The sequence below is a fragment of the Anomaloglossus baeobatrachus genome, chromosome 9 (assembly GCF_048569485.1).
Source record: "Anomaloglossus baeobatrachus isolate aAnoBae1 chromosome 9, aAnoBae1.hap1, whole genome shotgun sequence".
Classification (NCBI taxonomy): Eukaryota; Metazoa; Chordata; class Amphibia; order Anura; family Aromobatidae; genus Anomaloglossus; species Anomaloglossus baeobatrachus.
The window spans coordinates 24442298-24468679 of NC_134361.1; the positions used below are offsets into that span (position 1 = coordinate 24442298).

General features: G+C 42.7%; 1 protein-coding gene across 1 annotated transcript; it reads right to left on the reverse strand.

Moving 5' to 3' along the window:
* Positions 1-3994: 3994 nt before the first annotated feature.
* On the reverse strand, positions 3995-26182 carry LOC142251735 (uncharacterized). The gene is made up of 14 exons (XM_075324791.1): positions 26056-26182; positions 25877-25966; positions 23003-23116; positions 21221-21276; positions 20692-20828; positions 17788-17855; positions 17500-17589; positions 16040-16138; positions 15604-15656; positions 15318-15439; positions 13908-13957; positions 13723-13827; positions 6907-7000; positions 3995-4281 (listed from the first exon to the last, which is right to left on the reverse strand). Exons 1-13 carry the CDS (start codon positions 26180-26182, stop codon positions 6909-6911), a joined length of 1203 nt encoding a protein of 400 aa, XP_075180906.1. The 3' UTR covers positions 3995-4281; positions 6907-6908.
* Positions 26183-26382: the final 200 nt, after the last annotated feature.

Here is a 26382-nt window from a genome sequence, read left to right on the forward strand (position 1 = left end):
CATTACATTACTGATCCGGAGTTACCTCCTTTATTATACTCCAGAGCTGCACTCACTATTCTGCTGGTGCAGTCACTGTGTACATACATTACATTAGAGATCCTGAGTTACCTCCTGTATTATACTCCAGAGCTGCACTCACTATTCTGCTGGTGCAGTCACTGTGTACATACATTACATTACTGATCCTGAGTTACCTCCTGTATTATACTCCAGAGCTGCACTCACTATTCTGCTGGTGCGGTCACTGTGTACATACATTACATTACAGATCCTGAGTTACCTCCTGTATTATACTCCAGAGCTGCACTCACTATTCTGCTGGTGCAGTCACTGTGTACATACATTACATTACTGATCCTGAGTTACCTCCTGTATTATACTCCAGAGCTGCACTCACTATTCTGCTGGTGCAGTCACTGTATACATATATTACATTACTGATCCTGAGTTACCTCCTGTATTATACTCCAGAGCTGCACTCACTATTCTGCTGGTGCAGTCACTGTGTACATACATTACATTAGAGATCCTGAGTTACCTCCTGTATTATACTCCAGAGCTGCACTCACTATTCTGCTGGTGCAGTCACTGTATACATACATTATATTACTTATCCTGTACTGATCCTGAGTTACCTCCTGTATTATATATATAATGCACCCCCATAGTCCTCCATATAGTTTAATGCACCTCCATAGTCCTCCATATTGTATAATGCACCCCCATAGTCCTCCATATAGTTTAATGCACCTCCATAGTCCTCCATATTGTATAATGCACCCCCATAGTCCTCCATATAGTATAATACACCCCCATAGTCCTCCATATAGTATAGTGCACAGCCCATAGTCATCCATGTAGTATAAGGCACCCCATAGTCTTCCATATAGTATAATGCACCCCATAGTCCTCCGTATAGTATAATGCACCCCCATAGCCCTCCATATAGTATAATGCACTCCATAGTCCTCCATATATTATAATACACCCCCATAGTCCTCCATATAGTATAATGCAGCATCATAGCCCTCCATATAGTATAATGCACTCCATAGTCCTCCATATAGTATAATGCAGCATCATAGCCCTCCATATAGTATAATGAACTCCATAGTCCTCCATATAGTATAATGCAGCATCATAGCCCTCCATATAGTATAATGCACTCCATAGTCCTCCATATAGTATAATGCACCCCCATAGTCCTCCATATAGTATAATGCACCATCATAGCCCTCCATATAGTATAATGCACTCCATAGTCCTCCATATAGTATAATGCACCCCCATAGTCCTCCATATAGTATAATGCACCATCATAGCCCTCCATATAGTATAATGCACTCCATAGTCCTCCATATTGTATAATGCACCCCCATAGTCCTCCATATAGTATAGTGCACAGTCCATAGTCGTCCATGTAGTGTAATGCACCCCATAGTCCTCCATATAGTATAATGCACCTCCATAGTTCTAATACAGCCACTGGTATGGTATTTGAAGGTACAGTAAAGACTAAATCAGCAAAAATACCTAAAATATAACCTTTATTGATTTCTCTAAAAAAAGGAAAGGAGTACCTTACCTCATAAATGATAAAAACAATGTCTGCCGCAGAGACTGAGGTGCTGCAACACCCTTCAATCACACAAAGGGACTAATACACTCTGCCACATGACACGTCGGTGTTATGAATGGTACAATCAGGTATAGCATCCGACCGCACAGGTACACACTGGTTCTGCACAATTGGCAGTGTACATGGGTAATAAACAGTTGTTTCCACTGATCACATTGCCTATACCTCAATGCACCAATACCCCTACCTGTTAAAGGGGACTAATGCACATTGACAATCAAACATCCAGACCCCCAACCTGGCGTCCGGGCATCAGACCAAATATGCACTAAGGGTTCAGATGAAACTTGGCAGTGCTCTGAGATAACCATACATAAGGATCCCAAACATATTTGGACCCATATTTGGTCTGATGCCCGGACGCCAGGTTGGGGGTCTGGATGTTTGATTGTCAATATGCATTAGTCCCCTTTAACAGGTAGGGGTATTGGTGCATTGTTGTATAGGCAATGTGATCAGTGGAAACAACTGTTTATTACCCATGTACACTGCCAATTGTGCAGAACCAGTGTGTACCTGTGCGGTCGGATGCTATACCTGATTGTACCATTCATAACACCGACGTGTCATGTGGCAGAGTGTATTAGTCCCTTTGTGTGATTGAAGGGTGTTGCAGCACTTCAGTCTCTGCGGCAGACATTGTTTTTATAATTTATGAGGTAAGGTACTCCTTTCCTTTTTTTAGAGAAATCAATAAAGGTTATATTTTAGGTATTTTTGCTGATTTAACCTCCATAGCCCTCCATATTGTATAATGCACCCCCATAGTCCTCCATATTGTATAATGCACCCCCATAGTCCTCCATATAGTATAATACACCCCCATAGTCCTCCATATAGTATAATGCACCCCCATAGTCCTCCATATAGTATAATGCACCCCCATAGTCCTCCATATAGTATAATACACCCCCATAGTCCTCCATATAGTATAATACACCCCCATAGTCCTCCATATTGTATAATGCACCCCCATAGTCCTCCATATAGTATAATGCACCCCCATAGTCCTCCATATAGTATAATGCACCCCCATAGTCCTCCATATAGTATAATACACCCCCATAGTCCTCCATATAGTATAATACACCCCCATAGTCCTCCATATTGTATAATGCACCCCCATAGTCCTCCATATAGTATAATACACCCCCATAGTCCTCCATATAGTATAATACACCCCCATAGTCCTCCATATTGTATAATGCACCCCCATAGTCCTCCATATAGTATAATACACCCCCATAGTCCTCCATATAGTATAATACACCCCCATAGTCCTCCATATTGTATAAAGCACCCCCATAGTCCTCCATATAGTATAATACACCCCCATAGTCCTCCATATTGTATAATGCACCCCCATAGTCCTCCATATAGTATAATACACCCCCATAGTCCTCCATATAGTATAATACACCCCCATAGTCCTCCATATTGTATAATGCACTCCCATAGTCCTCCATATAGTATAATACACCCCCATAGTCCTCCATATAGTATAGTGCACAGCCCATAGTCATCCATGTAGTATAGTGGCCATGGTATATTTACTGATTTAAAAAAATAAAAAAAAATAGACACTGACCTCTGCTTGGTCCCCCGCTGCTCCGGTCTTGGCATTGAAAGTTATCTGTGTCTTTGTTCTGCACAGTGGGTGCGATGAAGTGACATAATCGCACCCGCTGCACGGACACGTCAGAGCGCAGATACAGCGGGAGAATGATGCAGGAGGGAGTGTTAACTGACCGCCCCCCTTCATCATTCCTTTCAACTGGATCGTCATCCCGTTTCTTTATATACATCGATCCGTTTTACATGTTGACCTTCGCACCCATCTATTGCGGTCACCGACTGCCCTGAATGAATCTTCTACTTCAATCTTTAGGCACCTTGAACGTGTTGCTGCTGACACTTTGTGGCATCTTTAGATCTCCTACATAAAGGGAATATGTAGGCAGAAAATTACCTATTATTTAATTTTTTATTTTTTTTTGTTTTTGTGTATATTTTTATTTTTGGGATTTTTTTGCTGTTGATATTATGGCAGAGTTTGCAGCAGGCTCCTTATCATCAGAGGCAGGATTATAACAATAATTAACACCCCTATAACCATCTGGTAAAACAGGCTCTAACACTCATAGTAGGCAATGTCCAAACTGACCCTGCTCCTCCACCCTTCACGGTGACCTTTGCACACGCTCTTTAGATGCTTCATTGCTGCTAATGTACATGTGCACTTCCTGATGTAGCAGGATGCTGGAGTCTAGTAAAGCCCCAGTGGCCAGTGTGAAAATTGCAAGACTAGTTATTTATATTTTTATTACACCAGGCTTAGCACAGTTCGGCCCAGCATCCTTTTGGCACCATGAATAATTAATCACCGCTGTTCTTACAGTCATCACATTGTTTAATATGTCTTATTTCTTAAAGAAAATATTTCCTGTCCATTATATGGTATTGATATCATTATCACTTTATATACTCCACTATATAAGACAATTACAATTCTGCACTGAGAAATAAGGCGAAAATTAGTGAAAGTCCAATTGTCTTTATTTCTCTATACTTGTCCGGGAAATGATGTCGGTGTCATAAATCCTCTTGTAACTTGATGCTTGAAAATATTACATCTAGAACCAGAAATAATAATAAGAAAAAAGTAAACCCTTAGCAATAATTTCAATATCTCTGTTGGTCTAAGGTAACAACCGGTGGTTGTTGTGCATTATTGCTGTAAGTGGTTGTGGTGTTAACCCTTTGTCTAATTGTTGCTGCCTTCCTGCTCTTGTTTTTGTCCTTAGTCTCTTACTGTTTATTCGTGTGTGTGCAGTGTGTCTAAGTTTTTGTCTTCCCCTGTCAGTCTTAATCTGTGTTTCCATTACTCTCCTGCTCCTTTGTACCCTGGGAGGGAAGGTAACAAATTAGATCTGTTCAGGAGAACAGTAAGGCATCAGACTCCAGCGTCTCCACCTTTAGGAGTAATCAGGAGGTCAGAGATACCCTAGTGGCCTGGGGGAATAAAGTTGTATACTTAAATTGAGATATAGAGTTTTATTTTTGTTCTTGATTAGAACAGGTCACATCATGTGTCACAAGGAGATTTTTGCAGGCATCGTCAACTGTCATGGTGGCATCAGGATCTGTAGAAACTATAAATTCTGGCACCCTTTTTGCTAACTTCTCTGATGTCTGTTATCAGTGCACAGAGACGTAGGCATCAACCCACAGACTTAGGCAGGCTAGCAAGAGTTAATCTCTGCTGGGAAGCTTGTTAGTCTCTTTAATCACATGTAGTGGGGGAGCCAATCACGTACGCTCACTTCCTAGATATGCTGGCTGGACTATTCTATTAATGTCGGCTATAACTTACCTATACTGGTCTGGTGAGGTGTTGTGATCCAGACTTACTGGTGGTTGTTGTGCATTATTGCTGTAAATGGTTGTGGTGTTAAACCTTATTGTCTTTTTGTTACTGCCTTCCTGCTCTTGTTTTTGTCCTTAGTCTCTTACTGTTTATTCCTGTGAGTTTGCAGTGTGTCTAAGTTTTTGTTTTCCCCTGTCAGTCTTAATTTGTTTTTTCCATTACTCTCCTGCTCCTTTCTACCCTGGGAGGGAAGGTAACAAATTAGATCTGTTCAGGAGAAAAGTAAGGCATCGAACTCCAGTGTCTCCACCTTCAGGGTTAATCCGGAGGTCAGAGATACCTTGCCAGCGTGAGGGACAATATAGAAGCCCCCTGTCCCTTGCTATCCTGCAGTTACATCATGACATTATGTCTAAATCACTAAAAAAGTGTTTCTCCCGACAAAAAATTGGAACTAGGGGAGTAAAACAGAAGTCATAGCAAAAACAAGAATGTCTTTATTTTCTACTGAAAGGATGGCAAAAGAACTTTAAAAATGTACATAATAAGTCTGTAGAAATGTGCTTTGGTTTTCTGACTACCACCTACTGCCTGTCACAGATGTATCATGGCCGGCTGCTGACTATCCTGTGGCAGCGAGTGTTAGAAAATCCCAGAGATTGGCAGCACATTTTGTTATCAGACAGTTCCCTGTTTCTGCAGCAGCGGACTCTAGGACCCAGGGAGACTGTCCATTTTGTCTCTCATTTGCCAGCCTCTGACTTCCTTTATAAACCTTACCCTGGGAGTATTTGGGTGCAGTTTATAGTTTGTTCCTGACTCAGCTGTGGAGAAGTCTGGTTCTGTTGCTCCAGATTCCTATTGTTGCTGCAGCTCAAATAAGTGTTGTGTTTTGCTATCTATCAGGGCTCTGGTGGTAGATGTTGTGTTTCTCCTGTGTCACGGTTCCGCCTCCCCGTCCAAATGGCTAGTGGGCGGAGCCTTCTCCCGAGCCTCACTTCCGGAGCTTGGATGCTTTAAAAACTGACATCTCCAGTGAACCAGTGCCGGCTATAAGCTTAGCACTGCTTTGCCTGTGATTGCTGGTCCTGTAAGTGTTATCCTGATTCTGGTACCGACCTCGGCCTGACCTCGACTCCGCTTCTGCTCTTTCCTCCGGTCCTCCTTCTGCCCGTACTGTGTTTGACCCAGCCTGCCTGACCATTCCTCGCACGCCCCGCAGCTCTGCTCCCAGGCTGTGCTGTGAAGCACTGTATGAGCACACACTGTGTATCTACTTTCTGGTTCTTGTTGCTCTGTGTAGTGTCTTCTGCTGCAGAGCTCCGGCCCCCACTGGTGGCAGCTTGACATCCTGTTTGTTCCCTTATGTCTTCCATTAGTGATAGTGGTGTTGACGAAGAGCTCATACCCTCCATCCATACTTAGGGCCCATTTTCCAGGGTAAAATAGGGCTCCAGGTTTTCATGCTTGGCGACCGCTGCGGAACCTGTATAGGGTCTGTGAGGGCAGTGAGCTTGAGCTGCAGGTTGAAGTTAGGGGTCACCACTTCCTACTTTCCCTAGCGATAGGACATTCCTTTCCTCTTCCCTTTGTGTTGTCCTATACAGCTGGTATAGCCTCTCGACCCTGCCGTGACACCGCCACCACTAGGGAGAGCTAATTCCAACTCGATTACTATCGCTAGTATTAAGGTCAGTGGCCAATCAGTGGTCATGGACAATAGGCGGGTGATTAACAAAGTAAGTTCTATCTTGTTATGTTTGAATATTTTAATTTTCTTTCATATTTTCCAGCTACTGGGCAACCCCCTTAACTGCCAGGCATCGGTGTGCTCCATAACATTTGCATACTTTGCTTCTATAGTATGTACCCCATTATTCTAATTACTCAACATTACCTCTACTCCTTCAGAAATACCACGCGGATTGATAAACAGGCCGCAAAGTGTTTAAACCTTGTGAGCTCATCGGGTCTGGCGTGGCCGGATTTAGCTGTAACAGACACAAATTAATGAAAAATTAAAAAAAGACATAAAAGAAAATTGAAGGTGGCGGTTTAGAGGACGTACAGGTTCTAATTCGGAGCTAACAGTCTCATGATGTAAGGAACCCCAGTGATAATGCCTCAGCAGTACCATGTTCCCTAATAACAGTGCTCCTAAATAATATCAATGTCTTACTTCCAGAGGAGTACCATCCCCATGAATGGGTAACAGTGCCCCATATTAGCATCCCCATAACGAGGACCTGACACTTGCATAATCATGTTTTTTTTTTTACAAGGTGTAAATGCCGCTGTTCTCCTGAATTTGGCGATGTCTTTCTTTTGTTCCTGCGCCTCTCCGTTCCTGAGATATGGCCTCCTCTTCCTAGTATATTAATCTACTCTTGTTAGCCAATCGGGCGTGGTACTCAAGAAGAGAAGAGCTGATGACCACGCCCACGCGTAACAATCCTGCATTTATATACAGAGAAGAGGAAGCCATATCTCAGGAACGGAGAAGGGTAGGAAGAAAAGGAAAACCTCGCCGGATTCAGGAGAACAGCGGCATTTACAACAGGTATAAAAAAAGGACAGAATTATGACAAGTAGCTGGTCCTTATATTTTTCCTAAACATCGATATATTAATGCCATCACCATGCTTCCATGCTACCATGCTTTATACGTTTTTTTTTTAAACCCTGTTGTTTTTTTCTCTTTAGAAGTATTATAGTTATATTTACCAGAAATGTTGATGGAATTCATTTACACGATGATTGTTTTAGGTTTTTTCCCTTTAAGTGATGAGTTTTCATGAGCTCCTGTGAGTCACATGTTCAGTTGAGGTTATAATGAGTAATATCTGTGAATACACCTGTACCTTCTGGTAATGAAAGAGTTAGCTCTAAGGTAACGGTGGGAAAAAAAGAAATCTCTTAAAGGGGATGTGTCATCAAAAAATTATCTAATGTTTAACGCAAGACGTTTTTATGATAATTTTTTTTATATATGTGTGTATATATATATATATATATATATACATATATATATATATATATATATATATATACACACAGTTGGAACCAGAAGTTTCCCTCCGCTCTCTATACAGACACATCTGCAGGTTTTTCCCTCCGCTCTCTATACAGACACATCTGCAGGTTTTCCCCTCCGCTCTCTAGAAAGACACATCTGCAGGTTTTTCCCTCCACTCTCTATACAGACACATCTGCATGTTTTTCCCTCTGCTCTATAAAGACACATCTGCAAGTTTTTCTCAGTATTTCACATGAAATCAAAATAAACCTTTCCCCTTTTACAGTAGGTACGGAAAGTATTCAGACCCCTTTACATTTTTCACCCTTTGTTTCATTGCAGCCATTTGTTAGATTCAAAAAAGGTCATTTTTGTCTAGGTAATGTGCACTCTGTGCCCCATCCCCCATCTTGACAGAAATAACACAAATGTAGAATTTTTTTCAAATTTATTAAACAAGAAAAACTGAAATATCACATGGGCATAAGTATTCAACCCCTTTGCTCAGTATTGAGTAGAGGCACCCTTTTGAGCTAGTATAGCCATGAGTCTTCTTGGGAATGATGGATCCTGGATTTGGGGATCTTCTGCCATTCTTCCTTGCAGATCCTCTCCAGTTCTGGCAGGTTGGATGGTGAACATTGGTGGACGCCATTTTCAGGTCTCTCCAGAGATGCTCAATTGGGTTTAGATCAGGGCTCTGGCTGGGCCGGTCAGGAATGGTCACAGAGTTGTTCTGAAGCCACTCCTCTGTTATTTTAGCTGTGTGCTTAGGGTCATTGTGTTGTTGGAAGGTGAACCTTCGGCCAGGTCTGAGGTCCAGAGCACTCTGGAAGAGGTTTTCTTCTCGGATATCTCTGTACTTGGCCACATTCATCTTTCTTACAATTACAACCAGTCGTCCTGTCCCTGCTCCCATAGCATGATGCTGCCACCACCATGTTTCACTGCTGGGATTGTATTGGGCAGGTGATGAGTAGTGCCTGGTTTTCTCCACACATACCGCTTAGAATTATCACCAAAAAGTTCTATCTTTGTCTCATTAGACCAGAGAATCTTATTTCTCATAGTCTGGGAGTCCTTCATGTGTTTTTTTACAAACTCTATGGGGTCTTCCAGATGTCTTGCACTGAGGAGAGGCATCCGTCGGGTCACTCTGCCATAAAGGCCCGACTGGTGGAGGCTGCAGTGATAGTTGACTTTGTGGAACATTCTCCCATCTCCCTACTGCATCTCTGGAGCTCAGCCACAGTGATCTTGGGGTTCTTCTTTACTCCTCTCACCAAGGCTCTTCTCCCACGATTGCTCAGTTTGGCTGGACGGTCAGGTCTAGGAAGAGTTCTGGTGGTCCCAAACTTCTTCCATTTAAGGATTATGGAGGCAACTGTGCTCTTAGGAACCTTGAGTACTGCAGAAAATATTTTGTAACCTTGGCCAGATCTGTGCCTTGCCATAATTCTGTCTCTGGGCTCCTTGGGCAGTTCCTTTGACCTCATGATTCTCATTTGGTCTGACATGCACTGTGAGCGGTGAGGTCTTATATAGACAGGTGTGCGCCTTCCAAATCAAGTGCTATCAGTTTAATTACACACAGCTGGATTCCAATGAAGGAGTAGAACCATCTCAAGGAGGATCACAAGGAAATGGACAGCATGGGACTTAAATATGAGTGTCTAAACAAAGGGTCTGAGAAAAAATGAACTTTTTTGAAGTTACCAAATGGCTGCAATGAAAAACAAAGAGTTAAAAATGTAAAGGGGTCTGAATACTTTCTGTACCCATTAGGAATCAAAATTATTTATATTTGCCAAATGACAAAATAATGAGAGAGAGAATGTTTTGAGGTATTTTTACTACTTTCTGCAAGGTTCAATAGGACTGAGATCAGGGCTTTGTGATGGCCACTCCAAAACATTGACTTTGTTATCCTTAACCCATTCTGTAACCAGTTTAGCATATCCTTCAGGTCATTGTCAATTTGGAAGATCCATTTCTGCCCAAAGTTTAAGTTCCTGGCTGATGTCTTGAGATGTTGCTTCAGTATTGCCACATAATCTTCTTTCCTCATGATGCCATCTATTTTGTGAAGTGCACCAGTCCCTCCTGCAGCAAAACACCCCCACAACATGGTGCTGCCACCGCCGTGTTTCACAGTTGGGATGATGTTCTTAGGCTTCAAAGTTTCTCCCTTTTTCTTCCAAACATAATGATGGTCATTATGGCAAAACAGTTCAATTTTAGTTTCATCAGACCACAGGAGATGTCTCCAAAAATGAAGGTCTTTGTTCCTGTGTGCATTTGCAAACATTAATCTGGCTTTTTTATGTTTCTTATGGGGTAATGGCTTCTTCCTGGCAGAGTGGCATTTATGCCCATGTTGATACAGTACTCGTTTCACTGTGGATAATGACACAAACTTACCAGTTTCCGCCAGTGTCTTCACAAGGTCTTTTGCTTTTGTTCTTGGGTTGATATGCACATGTCTGACCAAAGCACGTTCATCTCTGGTACACAGAACCCGTCTCCTTCCTGAGCGGTATGATGGCTGGACATTGCCATCTTGTTTGTACTTGTGTATAATTGTTTGTACAGATGAACAAGGCACCTTCAGGTATCTGGATATTGCACCTAAGGATGAACCAGACTTGTGCAAGTCCATAATTCTCTTCTTGAGATCTGGGCTGATGTCTTTTGACTTTCCCATGATGCTACACAATGAAGAAGTGTGTTTCAGATATGCATTAAAATACATCCACTAAGGTGTCTCTAATTAAGTTAGATGTTGCCAATAAACCATCCTGGTATAATGTCCCCCTGATTGGCCTTTTCCTGATATCATGTCCCCCTTCCTGGTCCCTTCCTGGTATAATTTCCTCCATCCTAGGCCCCATCATGGTATAATTTACTCCATTCTTGGTCCCATCCTGGCATAATGTCCCCCATCCTGGGCCCCTTCCTGGTATAATTTCCTCCATCCTTGGCTGCTTCCTGGTACAGTTTCCTCCATTCTGGTATAATTTCCTCAATCCTAGGCCCCTTCATTGTATAAATTCCTACATTCTTGGCGTCATCCTGGTATAATGTCCCCCTTCCTGAACCCCTTCCTGGTATAATTTCCTCCATCCTTGGCCCAATCCTGGTATAATGTTGCCAATTCTTGGCCACTTCCTGGTATAATTTCTCCCATTCTGGACCCCTTACTGGTATAATTTACTCCATCCTTGGCCCAATCCTGTTATAATGTTCCCCATCCTGGGCCCCTTCCTGGTATAATTTCCTTCATCCTTGGCCCAATCCTGCTATAATGTCTGCCATCCGGGGCCCTTCCTGGTATAATTTCCTCCATTCTGGGCCTCCTATAGGTATAATTTCCTCCATTATTGGCCCTTTCCTGTTATAATTTCCTCCATCCTAGTCCCCTTCATGGTATAATTTCCTCCATCCTTGGCCCCATCCTGGTATAGTGTCCCTCAGGCTGGGCCCCTTCCTGGCATAATTTCCTCCATTCCTGTCCGTGGAGTTGCCAGGCCCCCCTACCGCATGGGCCCAGCCGTAGTTGCAATGGTTGCGCCCCTGGGGAGGGGGCACTTAGAACTGAGCCCCCCAATGGGTCACAGACTGTAAATGATGTTGTCACCGAAAATAGGTGGACCCAAGAAACTGAATTTTCTGATATGATATATTACAAAGGTTCTTACATTTGTTTGTACCTATGATTTATGCAAAGTTTGTTGAAAGTACAGTTCCCATATAAGAGAAGTTTTTTCCCTCCATTACCCATGCGCTGACTGATACTCTTGGTTTCATTACCATAACCTGCAGGTGTATTCGGGGATATTACTCATTATGGCTGCAACCGAACCTGTGACTCACAGGAGCACATAACGGATCATCATTTACAGTGAATAAAACCAAACGATCATAGTATAAAGGAATCTCGCTGACACTTCTGGTAAATATCAACATCTGTCATTCCGCCTCGAAATGCAGCATTTACCCCTTGTTTATTGAGCATTTTTCCTCTGCGTTTATTCTTCTTGTTCATGATTTATTGTTTATTATATTAGGTCATTCCTTGTTTGTGTGTTTTTTATTGTTCACTAATTTTTCTTTTGCGTTGTATTTTGTTCTGAATGATATAACTTAGAGGTATCCTAAGTGGACGGCTCTTGATGTCTTTGTAGGCCACTGATGGGGAAGACGACACAGGGAGACCCTCCCCTAATCAGTCGTATGATCAATACTGATTGAGATGATTGAATAGTCTAACAAAATTTTGACCATTTTCTATGATCCGGTTGCTGTATGGGCAGCAAGCAGGAGTATAGGACCCACTGGAAAACACGGGGAACCGGGCTTACCCTTTAGTGGGAGGGGCTAAAATAAGCGCCCTCTGCAAGACAGACACCAGGTACCACTCCCAGGGCAGTGACCGGGACTGTGGCAGCAGACCGCCGGGATAGGAGACGGACTCGGGTACGGACACAGATGCAGGTGGGTACAGGTAGACTGACCGGGACAGACAGGTATGGTGGGCACGGCAGTGACAGACAGGTATGGGGAGGCAGACTTAGGTACAGGTGACTGACACATGATTTACGGGGCCTGACAACTAACTAGTCAGATTAGACACTGACTAACTGGGAATGTTGCACAGGCACCTCCGCCAATGGGAGGGTGCCTTATATACACAGTGCCTCTCAGCCAAAGGCTGAGAGGCATTTCCAGGAAATGGCTCGCCGGCCCTTTAAGAGGAAGGCCGGTGTGCGCGCTTGCGTCTTAAGTGCATTCTTGGGTAACCCTTTGCAGCAGGTACAGGGCCCTAAAGAGGAAGGAGAGCGCGTGGGAGGCCACATAGCAACAGGGAAGAACGGGACTCGGACAGGGTGGTGAGTACGTCGGCTTCCATTCAGGAAAACCGGTGCTACATCCAGCCTTTTAGCATTGAACTGTGGCTGTATTTTTGCAAAATTACCATGGTATACATGTAAGCAATACTATAGGAATCATCAGATACCTATAGTAATTATGTATGTCACATTACATTAAGTGGTTAAGCTGCCTTAAAGGGTTTTTTGCCATTTTAATGGATGGGTATTTTTGGAAAGTGCTCATAAAAATGAGCATTTTTGCAATTTAATTATTTTTTAGTATTTTCAGCTACTCTTCAGATATTATTGTTTTTCTTTTATTTTGTTTACAGCTCGTTGCCCAGGAAACCGACCACCACTGCCGTCTAACTTGTAAACACTGCCCTGATGTTGGCTGGGATTAAGCAGTAGTAGCGCACTTCAGTGAATCTGGATGGCTTCAAAACAGTGCTTACAAGCTCTACAGAAAAGGGCTCGAAAGCACTGTGCATGTTCTGCTCTCTAGCAGAAGTGGCCAGTTTCCAAGGCAACGAGCTGTAAACAAAGTAAAGCAAGTGTGTTAATTTTACAAAAGAGGCTGAAATTTTTAACAATCAGTAAATTGCCAAAGGCTGCTTCACATTTTCACTCTCGTATGTCTATAGGCATTGGCTAAAGCAATTTTGCTAATCAAAGACGAGTGGTGAGTGATATATCTAGCTACTAACTGTTCAATCCCGAGCACGACAATCCAAATATTACAAGCCCGCAATTGCTAATACTCCTATTGATGTTGATGATGTAATGAAAGTTTAATTATTTTTTTTTTACATGGAGTGTTACTTACAAAAAAGGACCAAGGAAATATTCTTCTCTTTGATATTCCCAATCCATGTCAACAGGGTCTCCCCCAAAGGTTCATGAAATCTCATTTCCACTCCACTATCACCACCTGCACAATACCCAAAAATCCATGAGAAGGGTTCTGAATACCCCATGAGCTCAGGGCATGTTCTGTGAAATGCTTCTTACTTTTGCTATACTGAAGTCTTCTATTTTCTACTTTCACAGCTTTTTTTGTCCTGCAATCATACAAAAAAATACACTGTAATATATTATGCAGAAAAGTCAGAAAAAAAAAATCTAAATTGTTGGAAATTCTCCATAACATACACTAAATTGTCATATAACATTACTACAGTGGGGTGGTGAATGTCTGAGATGAGTATAATTAATCATGCCAATGTACAGAAAAATCATCATATAAGTCAAGGATTTTTGTGGACTTCACTGGACTCCTTTACTTATGGTCCAAGATGATTTCCCATGTTGTTTTTAAAGAGATAGTCCCATTTTAATTTTATTATAGCCCTGTCTTTGTGGTTCTAGACTTTTTCCACAAAAGTGGCACCGCCATGGGGTCTTTAATCATGCAACCAATTGAAACTACTGAAAATGGTTAACTATAACAGGACAGAGGCATCATTTGTCAGAGTTTAGTTCTCAATCTATCACAATGCTAGGCTTGATGACTCAATTCTCCATAACATGCACTAAATTGCAATATAAAATTACCCACAGTGGGATGGTGAATGTTTCAGACAAGTAAAATTAATCATGCCAATGTACAGAAAAATCATCATGTAAGTCAAGGATTTTTGTGGACTTCATTGGACTCCTTTATTAATGGTCTAATCAGTTTTCCCATGTTGTTTTTTTTAAAGAGATAGGTCTATGATAAAATTAAAATTGGACTATTTTTGTGGTTCTAGACGTTTTCACAAAAGTGGCACCGCCATGGGGTCTTTATTCATGCAACTAATTGAAACCACTGTAAATGGTTAACTTTAACAGGTCAGAGGCATTATTTGGCAGGATTTAGTCCTCATTCTGTCACAATGTTGGCCTCCAAGAGCCAAATAACTTAGAACCAATTGCTGGCATAAGACTGGATCAACATTTGCCCCACTACAGTTTCCATTAAGTTACTCGTTTCATAAACAGATACATTGCTGCTTTCTACGAAATATGTGTCTCTTACCAGATGCCATCTGTATTGTCACCTCCTCATTGTCAACAGTAAATTGCATTTCATTGGGAAGCAGCACATCACCTTGTGGTGAATTGGAGGCTCTATAATAAAATTAATATTGGACTATCTTTGTGGTTCTAGATTTTTTCCACAAAAGTGGCACCGCCATGGGGTCTTTTTTCATGCAACCAATTGAAACCACTGTATAGGGTTAACTGTTACAGGGCATAGGCATCATTTGCAGCATTTAGTTCTCATTCTACCACAATGCTAGTCTCTACGAGCCAAATAACTTAGGACTTATAGCTGACATAAGGCTGGATCGACATTCTCCCCACTACAGTACCCATTAAGTTGCTTGTTTCTTCAACAGAAACATTGCTGCTGTCTATGAAGTATGTGTCTCTTACCAGATGCCATCTGTGAGTGTCACCTCCTCATTGTCAACAGTAAATTGCATTTCATTTGGAAACACCACAGCACTTTCTGGTGAATTTGAGGCAATAGCAGCAAGCTTCCATGTACCGGCAATCTGAGAAAACGTAGCAGAAATATGAATAAGAATTCATTTCAGTACAAATTTGTGATCTTTTTGGCAAATTTCTGATGGTGATCACTCTGTGTAATGAAGAGAAGACCAGAGAGATTGATAAAGGGTTTATGTGACCTGGTGGCACTTCCCTATAAAGATATTACCTTTTCCAAATCTAAGGTAGGGACTTCAGCCGGCATCTCTGAACATAAAAATGCTAAAAAATAAAACAAGGGCAAATTATAAAATCTGGAATGTGATAAGTCTCGGCAGTTTATTATATGGTATGTTAACTGGTAGGACAAAGAACAAATGGCGGAAGTATTGCCCGACTTGTCCCCCTGGTAGAAGAAAGAAGGCCTGATAGAAAAACAAAAGGCCTCTCCCTTCTAACAGATATTTTGCTATATCACAAGCTTATGACCCTTGGGTGGTGTCTCCAACCTTAATGTGCTTATGTTGAGTTCCTATGGTGAAGGGAAGGTCACACTGTTCGTAGAGAAGTACTTTGGGGAAACCAAATTTGAGCCCCCTTATTTATTGACTGCCACACAATGTAAGGTAACAGTCTTTGGATAGTTCCAGAAGTCCAATACTCACAGGCAGGCTGGCGGATCAAAATTTTGTTAAAGTTTCGACAAGTCGCGTATTTCAGAAACTGACTAATTTCACCTATGGGAGAAAACTGGTTTGCACGACCTACATTGGAAAGTAAAAAAAAAATAATATAGAATATATAGAAATTAATAGAAACGGAAGACAGTAAATAATAAGGATTTTGCATAAAAAAAATGAAAAAAAAAACTTTGGACAAGAATTTACTATAATACTGCCCCTATGTACAAGAATATAACTACTATGATACTGATCCTATGTACAAGAATATAACTACTATAATACTGCCCCTATGTACAAGAATATAACTACTATGATACTGATCCTATGTACAAGAATATAACTACTATAATACGGCCCCCTATGTACAAGAATATAACTACTATAATACTGCTCCTATGTACAAGAATATAACTGCTATTATACTGCCTCTATATACAAGAATATAACTACTATAATACGGCCCCCTATGTACAAGAATATAACTACTATAAGACTGCTCCTATGTACAAGAATATAACTGCTATAATACTGCCCCCTATGTACAAGAATATAACTACTATAATACTGCTCTTATGTACAAGAATATAACTGCTATAATACTGTCCCTATGTACAGGAATATAACTACTATAATACTGCCCTCTATGTACAAGAATATAACTACTATAATACTGCTCCTATATACAAGAATATAATTACTATAAGACTGCTCCTATATACAAGAATATAACTACTATAATACTGCCCCCTATGTACAAGAATATAACTACTATAATACTGCTCTTATGTACAAGAATATAACTACTATAATACTGCTCCTATGTACAAGAATATAATTACTATAAGACTGCTCCTATATACAAGAATATAACTACTATAATACTGCCCCCTATGTACAAGAATATAACTACTATAATACTGCTCCTATGTACAAGAATATAACTACTATAATACTGCCCCTATGTACAAGAATATACTGTAACTACTATAATACTGCTCCTATGTACAAGAATATAACTACTCTAATACTGCCCCCTATGTACAAGAATATAACTACTATAATACTGCCCCTATGTACAAGAATATAACTACTATAATACTGCTCCTATGTACAAGAATATAACTACTATAATACTGCTCCTATGTACAAGAATATAACTACTATAATATTGCTCCTATGTACAAGAATATAACTACTATAATACTGCTCCTGTGTACAAGAATATAACTACTATAATACTGCCCCCTATGTACAAGAATATAACTACTATAATACTGCCCCCTATGTACAAGAATATAACTGCTATAATACTACCCCCTATATACAAGAATATAACTACTATAATACTGCCCCTATGTACAAGAATATAACTACTATAATACTGCCCTCTATGTACAAGAATATAACTATTATATCTGTGTAGCAGACTGTTGGTTACATACAGTTAAGAAAGAGGAGTGGTCCCTCAGGTGAGAAGAGGATGCAGTTGGCACTCACACTGTGGATGGTGGCTGTGGTAGTGGCTGGCGTATCTATAGGAAGGAAGTTTTATCAATATTACGTGCTCCGTTTGATTTTTGTGCTTTCGAATCTGTAGAGTTATGAACCGTCCCCAAAGCAAAAAAGGCGGAAAACATGATTGACTTGCGTGTTGGCCGTTGGGCATCAATATCCTGGGCAACCCCTTCACTAACTCCCAGGGGAGTATGGAGGACTAATTTGCGAATTACCTTTATATATAATGCGGCCAGTACTCTCCTCCACTTCTATATCATCCAGAGTGTTGATTGTGCCGTCACTGCAAATGAAACATTACATGAATGTGTAAAAAGTCTGTAGTCATTTATAGGGTCACACAAGTCAATGGGACTAAGCTGCAATACCAGACATGGCCACTGGATAGAAGTGGCGCTGATACACACCTTCAAATTCATTACCTATTTTTCTTTATCCGTTTCTCCCTTTAACCTCCCGTTTTGAAAGCTTTCTGCATTTTCTTATGGGCAGCTGCTCCACCATGGCCGCTGTTCAGATTTTGGTAAACAATTGTTAGCTATCCAGAAACCTGCTCAATGTAGCCATTGGTGGGAGGAAGCTGAGATATAGGAAGCTTGACATCATGTTGTGCTGTGGTTTTGCTATATCGGTGCCTCCGAGATTGTGGTCACAAGTGGGGTTTTCCAATTTAAAAAAATACTGTCTCTACCAGTCAATGGAAATCCATTAAAGGAATTAGCCATGTGATGGATTTGCGCACCTTTTGTGTGACCAGCAAGAGGTAGCTCACCTCTAATGTGACCAGCAAGAGGTAGCTCACCTCTAATGTGACCAGCAAGAGGTAGCTCACCTCTAGTGTGACCAGCCGGAGGTAGCTCACCTCTAGTGTGACCAGCAGGAGGAAGCTCACCTCTAGTGTGACCAGCAAGAGGTAGCTCACCTCTAGTGTGACCAGCAAGAGGTAGCTCACCTCTAGTGTGACCAGCAAGAGGTAGCTCACCTCTAGTGTGACCAGCCGGAGGTAGCTCACCTCTAGTGTGACCAGCCGGAGGTAGCTCACCTCTAGTGTGACCAGCAGGAGGAAGCTCACCTCTAGTGTGACCAGCAGGAGGAAGCTCACCTCTAGTGTGACCAGCAGGAGGTAGCTCACCACTAATGTGACCAGCCGGAGGTAGCTCACCTCTAATGTGACCAGCAAGAGGTAGCTCACCTCTAATGTGACCAGCAGGAGGTAGCTCACCTCTAGTGTGACCAGCAAGAGGTAGCTCACCTCTAATGTGACCAGCAAGAGGTAGCTCACCTCTAGTGTGACCAGCAGGAGGTAGCTCACCTCTAGTGTGACCAGCAGGAGGTAGCTCACCTCTAGTGTGACCAGCAAGAGGTAGCTCACCTCTAGTGTGACCAGCAGGAGGTAGCTTACCTCTAGTGTGACCAGCAGGAGGTAGCTCACCTCTAGTGTGACCAGCAGGAGGTAGCTCACCTCTAGTGTGACCAGCAGGAGGTAGCTCACCTCTAGTGTGACCAGCAGGAGGTAGCTCACCTCTAGTGTGACCAGCAGGAGGTAGCTCACCTCTAGTGTGACCAGCCGGAGGTAGCTCACCTCTAGTGTGACCAGCAAGAGGTAGCTCACCTCTAGTGTGACCAGCAGGAGGTAGCTCACCTCTAGTGTGACCAGCAAGAGGTAGCTCACCTCTAGTGTGACCAGCCGGAGGTAGCTCACCTCTAGTGTCACCAGCAGGAGGTAGCTTACCTCTAGTGTGACCAGCAGGAGGTAGCTCACCTCTAATGTGACCAGCAAGAGGTAGCTCACCTCTAATGTGACCAGCAGGAGGTAGCTCACCTCTAGTGTGACCAGCAAGAGGTAGCTCACCTCTAATGTGACCAGCAAGAGGTAGCTCACCTCTAGTGTGACCAGCAGGAGGTAGCTCACCTCTAGTGTGACCAGCAGGAGGTAGCTCACCTCTAGTGTGACCAGCAAGAGGTAGCTCACCTCTAGTGTGACCAGCAGAAGGTAGCTTACCTCTAGTGTGACCAGCAGGAGGTAGCTCACCTCTAGTGTGACCAGCAGGAGGTAGCTCACCTCTAGTGTGACCAGCCGGAGGTAGCTCACCTCTAGTGTGACCAGCAAGAGGTAGCTCACCTCTAGTGGGACCAGCAGGAGGTAGCTCACCTCTAGTGTGACCAGCAAGAGGTAGCTCACCTCTAGTGTGACCAGCCGGAGGTAGCTCACCTCTAGTGTCACCAGCAGGAGGTAGCTCACCTCTAGTCTGACCAGCAGGAGGTAGCTCACCTCTAGTATGACCAGCAGGAGGTAGCTCACCTCTAGTGTGACCAGCAGGAAGTAGCTCACCTCTAGTCGGACCAGCAGGAGGTAGCTCACCTCTAGTGTGACTAGCAGGAGGTAGCTCACCTCTAGTGGGACCAGCAGGAGGTAGCTCACCTCTAGTGTGACCAGCAGGAGGTAGCTCACCTCTAGTGGGACCAGCAGGAGGTAGCTCATCTCTAGTGGGACCAGCAGGAGGTAGCTCACCTTTAGTGGGACCAGCAGGAGGTAGCTCACCTCTAGTGGGACCAGCAGGAGGTAGCTCACCTCTAGTGGGACCAGCAGGAGGTTGCTCACCTCTAGTGTGACCAGCAGGAAGTAGCTCACCTCTAGTGGGACCAGCAGGAGGTAGCTCACCTCTAGTGTGACCAGCAAGAGGTAGCTCACTTCTAGTGTGGCCAGCAGGAGGTAGCTCACCTGCAATGACCAGCAGGAAGTAGCTCACCACTAGTGTGGCCAGCAGGAGGTAGCTCACCTGTAATGTGACCAGCAGGAGGTAGCTCCCTTCTAGTGTGGCCAGCAGGAGGTAGCTCACCTGTAATGACCAGCAGGAGGTAGCTCACCACTAGTGTGACCAGCAGGAGGAAGCTTACCTCTAGTGGGACCAGCAGGAGGTAGCTCACCTCTAGTGGGACCAGCAGGAGGTAGCTCACCTCTAGTGTGACCAGCAGGAGGTAGCTTACCTGTAATAACCATCAGGTGGTAGCTCACCTCTAGTGTACATGTCTCTGGTCTTGACAACCCTACTGTTGATTTCCACAGTTCTTAGTCACTATATTTTATGATACTACTACTTCTAGAAGGTCATACTCACTATATTGAAGTGTGGGACAACTGCACTTTATCGTTTACAACCGTAATTTCTGTCTCTCCGTAAGAAGACAAGGCGTCCCTCAGAGCTGTCGTGGTCTCTTTATGGGCTGAGACCATCAGAATCCATTTACCTACAGACTTAAAAAGAATATCCAATGAAATTATATTAAATGTGTGAATTTTCTACAAATATTTTGTAAGGTAAATCTGTGGGAAGAAGTCTAAATTGTGCGTCAACAGTGGTCTACAGTGGTGGTGGAGATGGTCGCTCTCGTATTCGAGACTGAAGGGTCATCACCCTCTAATACCTTCTTCCAGGTTTATGCTGACCGGCCGCTACCTGCCTTTCTATCTGAATGACCATGATTCTTGTTTTCTCTCCCTACAACATAACAGATCCTGTCGTGGTCCATCACTTGTTGTCAGTTTTCCCACCAAGGACATTAGAAGATGCCACCAGATTTAGGACAGGAAAAAAGCAAGACAACGGGAAAATGTGCAAGAACATTGCGCAGACATTATACACTTACTTCTCGGAAATTTATAGGCACCTTTTTCTCTAGTTGATTAGCACAAGCTTCAACTCCTAAAATAAAGAAACACAAAACTTGGGAAACTTGAAGTAGGTGAAGACACTTTGCTTCAGCAGAAGTTGTGTTATTATAGATGGTACAGATAGTAGTGTCTACCTGTCTCTCTCTGTAAATTAAGTACGTGGATAAGTAACACTTCATTCACATGTAAATGCCCTAACAACAGGTAGTACTGCCCCCTTATCTTTCCCACATATAGTACTATTTTCTTGTTTTTCCTTGTAAATTATGTAATTGCAGAAAGTGCTGCATACTGGTTTCTTGCTGTAAAAAAGACAGATAATACTCTCCTCCTATATATTCCCATTAATGATATAAATGACAAAGTACTATCTTTTTGCTTCTCTTTGTAAATAATATAATCACAGATAGTGTTGCACCTGGTCTCTTCATGTAGATAATTTAAATACAGTTAGTACTGCCTTTCTGTCTTTTTTTGTTAATCGTGCAGTAACAGATAGTACTGACTGTACCTACATATGAGAGAAATACTTTATTTTCTCACTGACTCCTGCATCTCCTTCTAGATTGTGTAATTACAGATCATATGGATCAACCAATTTCTTCCTATGAATTGCAGATAGTACTGCCTTTCTGTCTCTTTCTGTTAATCATGTCGTAACAGATAGTACTACCTCTACCAGCAGATGATAGAAATACTTTACTTTCTCACTGACCCCTGCATCTGCTTTTATTTGTGTAATTACAGATCATAGACACAACAAATTTCTCCCTATGAGAAGCAGATAGTACTGTCTGCCTGTTTTTCTCTGTAAATTCTATGGGGATAGATAGTACTACTGCCTGTATCTTACTGTAAATTATACAAGTGTGAATAGTGTGGTCTCCTTGTTTCTTGCGGTACGTGATGTAGACATAAATTGCACCACGTTCCAGTATAATGTGCTAACTGATATAACCATCCGCCCAACCTCCATGAGGTTTATATAGATGCAAATAGTACTGCCTTCCTGTCTCTCCTGGAAATGTTATAGGCACAGATAGTGTAGTCTTACTGTCTATAAGTGTGAATCATAGACACAGACTGCACTGCCTTCTTCTATCTCATACTAAATGGTATAGGACAGATAGTACTGCCTTCCTGTCTCTCCTGGAAATGTTATAGGCACAGATAGTGTAGTCTTACTGTCTATTAGTGTGAATCATAGACACAGACTGCACTGCCTTCTTCTATCTCATAGTAAATGGTATAGGCACAGATAGTACTGCCTTCCTGTCTCTCCTGGAAATGTTATAGGCACAGATAGTGTAGCCTTACTGTCTATTAGTGTGAATCATAGACACAGACTGCACTGCCTTCTTCTATCTCATAGTAAATGGTATAGGCACAGATAGTACTGCCTTCCTATCTCTCCTGGAAATGTTATAGTCACTGATAGTACAGTCTTCCTGTCTTTTAGTGTGAATCATAGACACAGACTGCACTACCTTCTTCTATCTCATTGGAAATGATATAGGCACAGATAGTACTGCCTTCCTGTCTCTCCTGGAAATGTTATAGGCACAGATAGTGTAGTCTTACTGTCTTTTAGTGTGAATCATATAGACACAGACTGCACTACCTTCTTCTTTCTCATTGTAAATGATATAGGCACAGAAAGTGCTACGTCCTAGTCTCTTCCTACAGCAAAATGTAAGTATATTCAATAATGATAGCAGTCATACCCTCATATATCCTTTTTACCTGTAGATTCTTACCATCATCGTCTTCACTGATGCTCCTTGGTATAAAGTAATTATATTTAGTTTCAAAGCAAAGCGCCTGAGCCTCGAATTTCTTGATGACATATGGGCTTACTGTTGGGTTTTTGGCTGCAAGAGATGAGAAAGGAGAATATTGGATTGATCCGGTGATCACAAATGTGATCATTTTGTACATATAGATCACATCTGCTCTTCTTTGGCTGATCTCACATGATACAGCACCAGCTTTTTCTTCAGCTCCTCTAAATATCACATGTGAACGGATGCTGCATAAAACCACACACGACCATGACCCAGAAAAAAGCATTAATGTATGTGCGGTTTTCAATTAAAAAAATAAATAACTATAAATATATATATATTTATGGTTTTACCCTTTTATAGAAGGAAAAGTGCAAAACAGAAATACAATAAAAAGTTAAAAATGAAATCAGAGCACCGGCTAGGATCAATCCGCGGTCCTGGACAGGTAAGAAGAGCATTAGCCCCAGGACTCCGCCACTTTCTTGAGAAGCCTACTGTGCTATTTGATTAGAATGTGACTTGAGCACATTAAATGGCGTTGATACAACCACCAGCCTAATCTGATGCCTATACAATGATACAATAATGAACAATATTGCAAAATTCTTTATTTACCCCAAATAATGCTATCCATTCCAAAAACTCACTGCAAAGCACCTGCCGCTTTGTGACTGCCTTCTGCATAACTTGCTGTGCACTGCCTGTTGTAAAGTGCAATCCTTGTGTAAATGCCGTGTAGGGGTTACGGACTCTTTCCTATCAGGCTATCTATCCTTTGGAAAGGAGTAAGGACGGGACTCAGCACCAATTCCAGGATAGCAAAAATATAAATCCAACGAAAAATATATAAAAGTGTAGAAACTTTATTCAATGATTAAAAATCCAAGAAAAACATCATCGGTTCCATGAAAACATCATGGCTTGACGCGTTTCGGACAGTTGGAATATAGATAAGTCCTTAATCATAAGCATGGATTTTTGCAAGTTTTTCTTGGATTTTTAATCATTGAATAAAGTTTTTACACTTTTATATATTTTTCGTTGGATTTATATTTTTGCTATCCTGGAATTGGTGCTGAGTCCCATCCTGTCTCCTTGCTATTGCCTCTACGGACCTGCCTGTCCGGTGGACATCCTGCATCCCACCTGAACTGAGCGGATACATATACGGGTGAGCTGAATAATTTTTTTTTTATCTATCCTTTGGAGCCTTAATCCTAGGTGCAGCTCTTTGTGACCATTCCGCTTCACTTTAAATAGTCATATGTGTTAACATCTAATGCCGGCTAGAGAATCTTCATTGTTATGCTGAGCACTTTGGAAGGAGCCTGTCTCTGGAGGAAGCTAAAGTTTTCTTGACAATTGCAGCTGTGGTGTTTGATGCATTGGAGTTGCTTGGTGTGTTTTACTTTTTGTGTCTATTTTCGCCTATCTGTCTCCCTTCCCTCATGTTGTATTTTGCAGTGGTGAGACTAGTGCTCTCAATGACCTTCTCACTAGCCAGGGTGAGTTCAGCGCCAGCAAGGACCTAGGCAAGTGATCATCGACATGGAGAAGGACTCATATAGGGATGTAAGGGAGTGCAGGCATCATCCTCAGGTGAGTGAAGGGGGTGACCCCGCTCTCCTCTCCCTAGCGCCATGGCACACTGTTGAATCGTGTTCCCGATGTACCGTTTGTTAAGACGCTCACCGGGGGTTTCCCTTTTCCTGACAAAACCCCAGTAGTCACTGTGTGACAAAGTGAGGGGGGGACATGTCTAGACCCTCCCATTCCACTTTGTGTCAAAGAGCGTACAGGTATAACCAAGAGGTAGGCTTTCAGTTTGGGGCAGACCAGCCAGTAGATATTTATGTGGCGCCCCTGATTACATCAGGGTGCCACAGGGTACTGCATCTCTACCCAGGGTGCAGGGCCTACCCCCCATGGTTCCAGGTTCCTAAGAAACCAGTGTCACTACCAACAGCACCACAAATCCCAATCAACCTCTCACATCATGACCTGTCAGACACACCAGTGGGATGGTCTAGCTGGAAAAGGGCCACCCACCTAGGGGACAGGCAGACTGGTGGGAGCGAAGTGAGTCATTTTGAGTTCAGTCGAGTAGAGTAGTGGAAGAGAGGAGTTGAGTGGGAGCCCTCAAAGAGTGAAGAGCTGGGGAGAGTGAGCTCCCGGGGAGCTAGACCATTGTTGGGTCACAGACGGTGGTCCGGGATCAGAGGAGTCAGGGACCGGTGGCAGTGACATTGGAAAGGGTGCGACGGACATTGTATAGGAGGACTGTCGGCACCAGCAAGCCCAAAAGAAACTGACCGGTACCGAGCACGACGGGGTAGAGGACCCTAGGTCAGGAGCCGATTCAACGTCCTGGCAATTAACCTGCAGAAAAAGGAGACCTTCAGGGACCTTTTCAAAGAGCTCAGAGATTGGGAGCATCAGCACAACGCGGCGGACAGGGTTTTCCAGCCAAAAGCAGCCGACTAAAGTCCCAAGTGCCAGCTCCCAAGAGCACAGCTACTCTTCACAAAGGTAGCGGGGCCCTAATAGCTTCAAGCCGAGGGGCCACAGACAGACAACTAAATTGTGCACGGAGGTGGGCTCCGGACTATCCAGTGACACCGATGGGAGTGGACACCTGGACGGGCTCCCCGCAGTGACTGTGGCACACAGAGGACTTGGTTTACTTGCAGCGTGTGTGTCTGGAGTCCTCATCACTAGCTCACTCTACTTTGTGGCAAGCAACCTTTGAGGGATATATCTTGGTCACAGCATGTGTAGATACCAGTGATAAGGAAAAACGTCTATATATTTATCCTGGAAAATATTTCAGCATTGTATACTCACAAGCAAGATATAACGCTCTACCGGTTGTACTTCGCACCCCCAAAAGCAGCAAACCATCCTCAGTTTTGAAAGACATGACTGCAATGCCATCTAGAAAGAAAAAGATGAAAGAATGACAGAGAATATGGTGTAAGAAGATGATGAGAAGGCATTAGATTCATATCATTCTTGTGCCGTACCTTCAACTGACTTGCCAAACTTCAGCTCTAAGAGAGTGGAGTCAAGAGGCCTAAGGTGGAAAGTAGCAAGAATATTTCGTAAGATGAGGTTTTCGAGTTTAAGATATTTCCACTTATAAAGTTGCATTGTGCATAACCATGGCTACCTATAGGACTCACTCCCCTATATGCCTCAATTCCAAAATGTTCTCTTGGGTGCCAGAGCTTCATATAATAAAGACCATTTGGTTTTCAGGAAGCTTAGGGAGATACTGGCTGTGCTTTTGGAGGTCTCCAGGACATTCTGGGAAACTTGGCTAGTGTGAGAAACATGGGAGGTGTATAGAT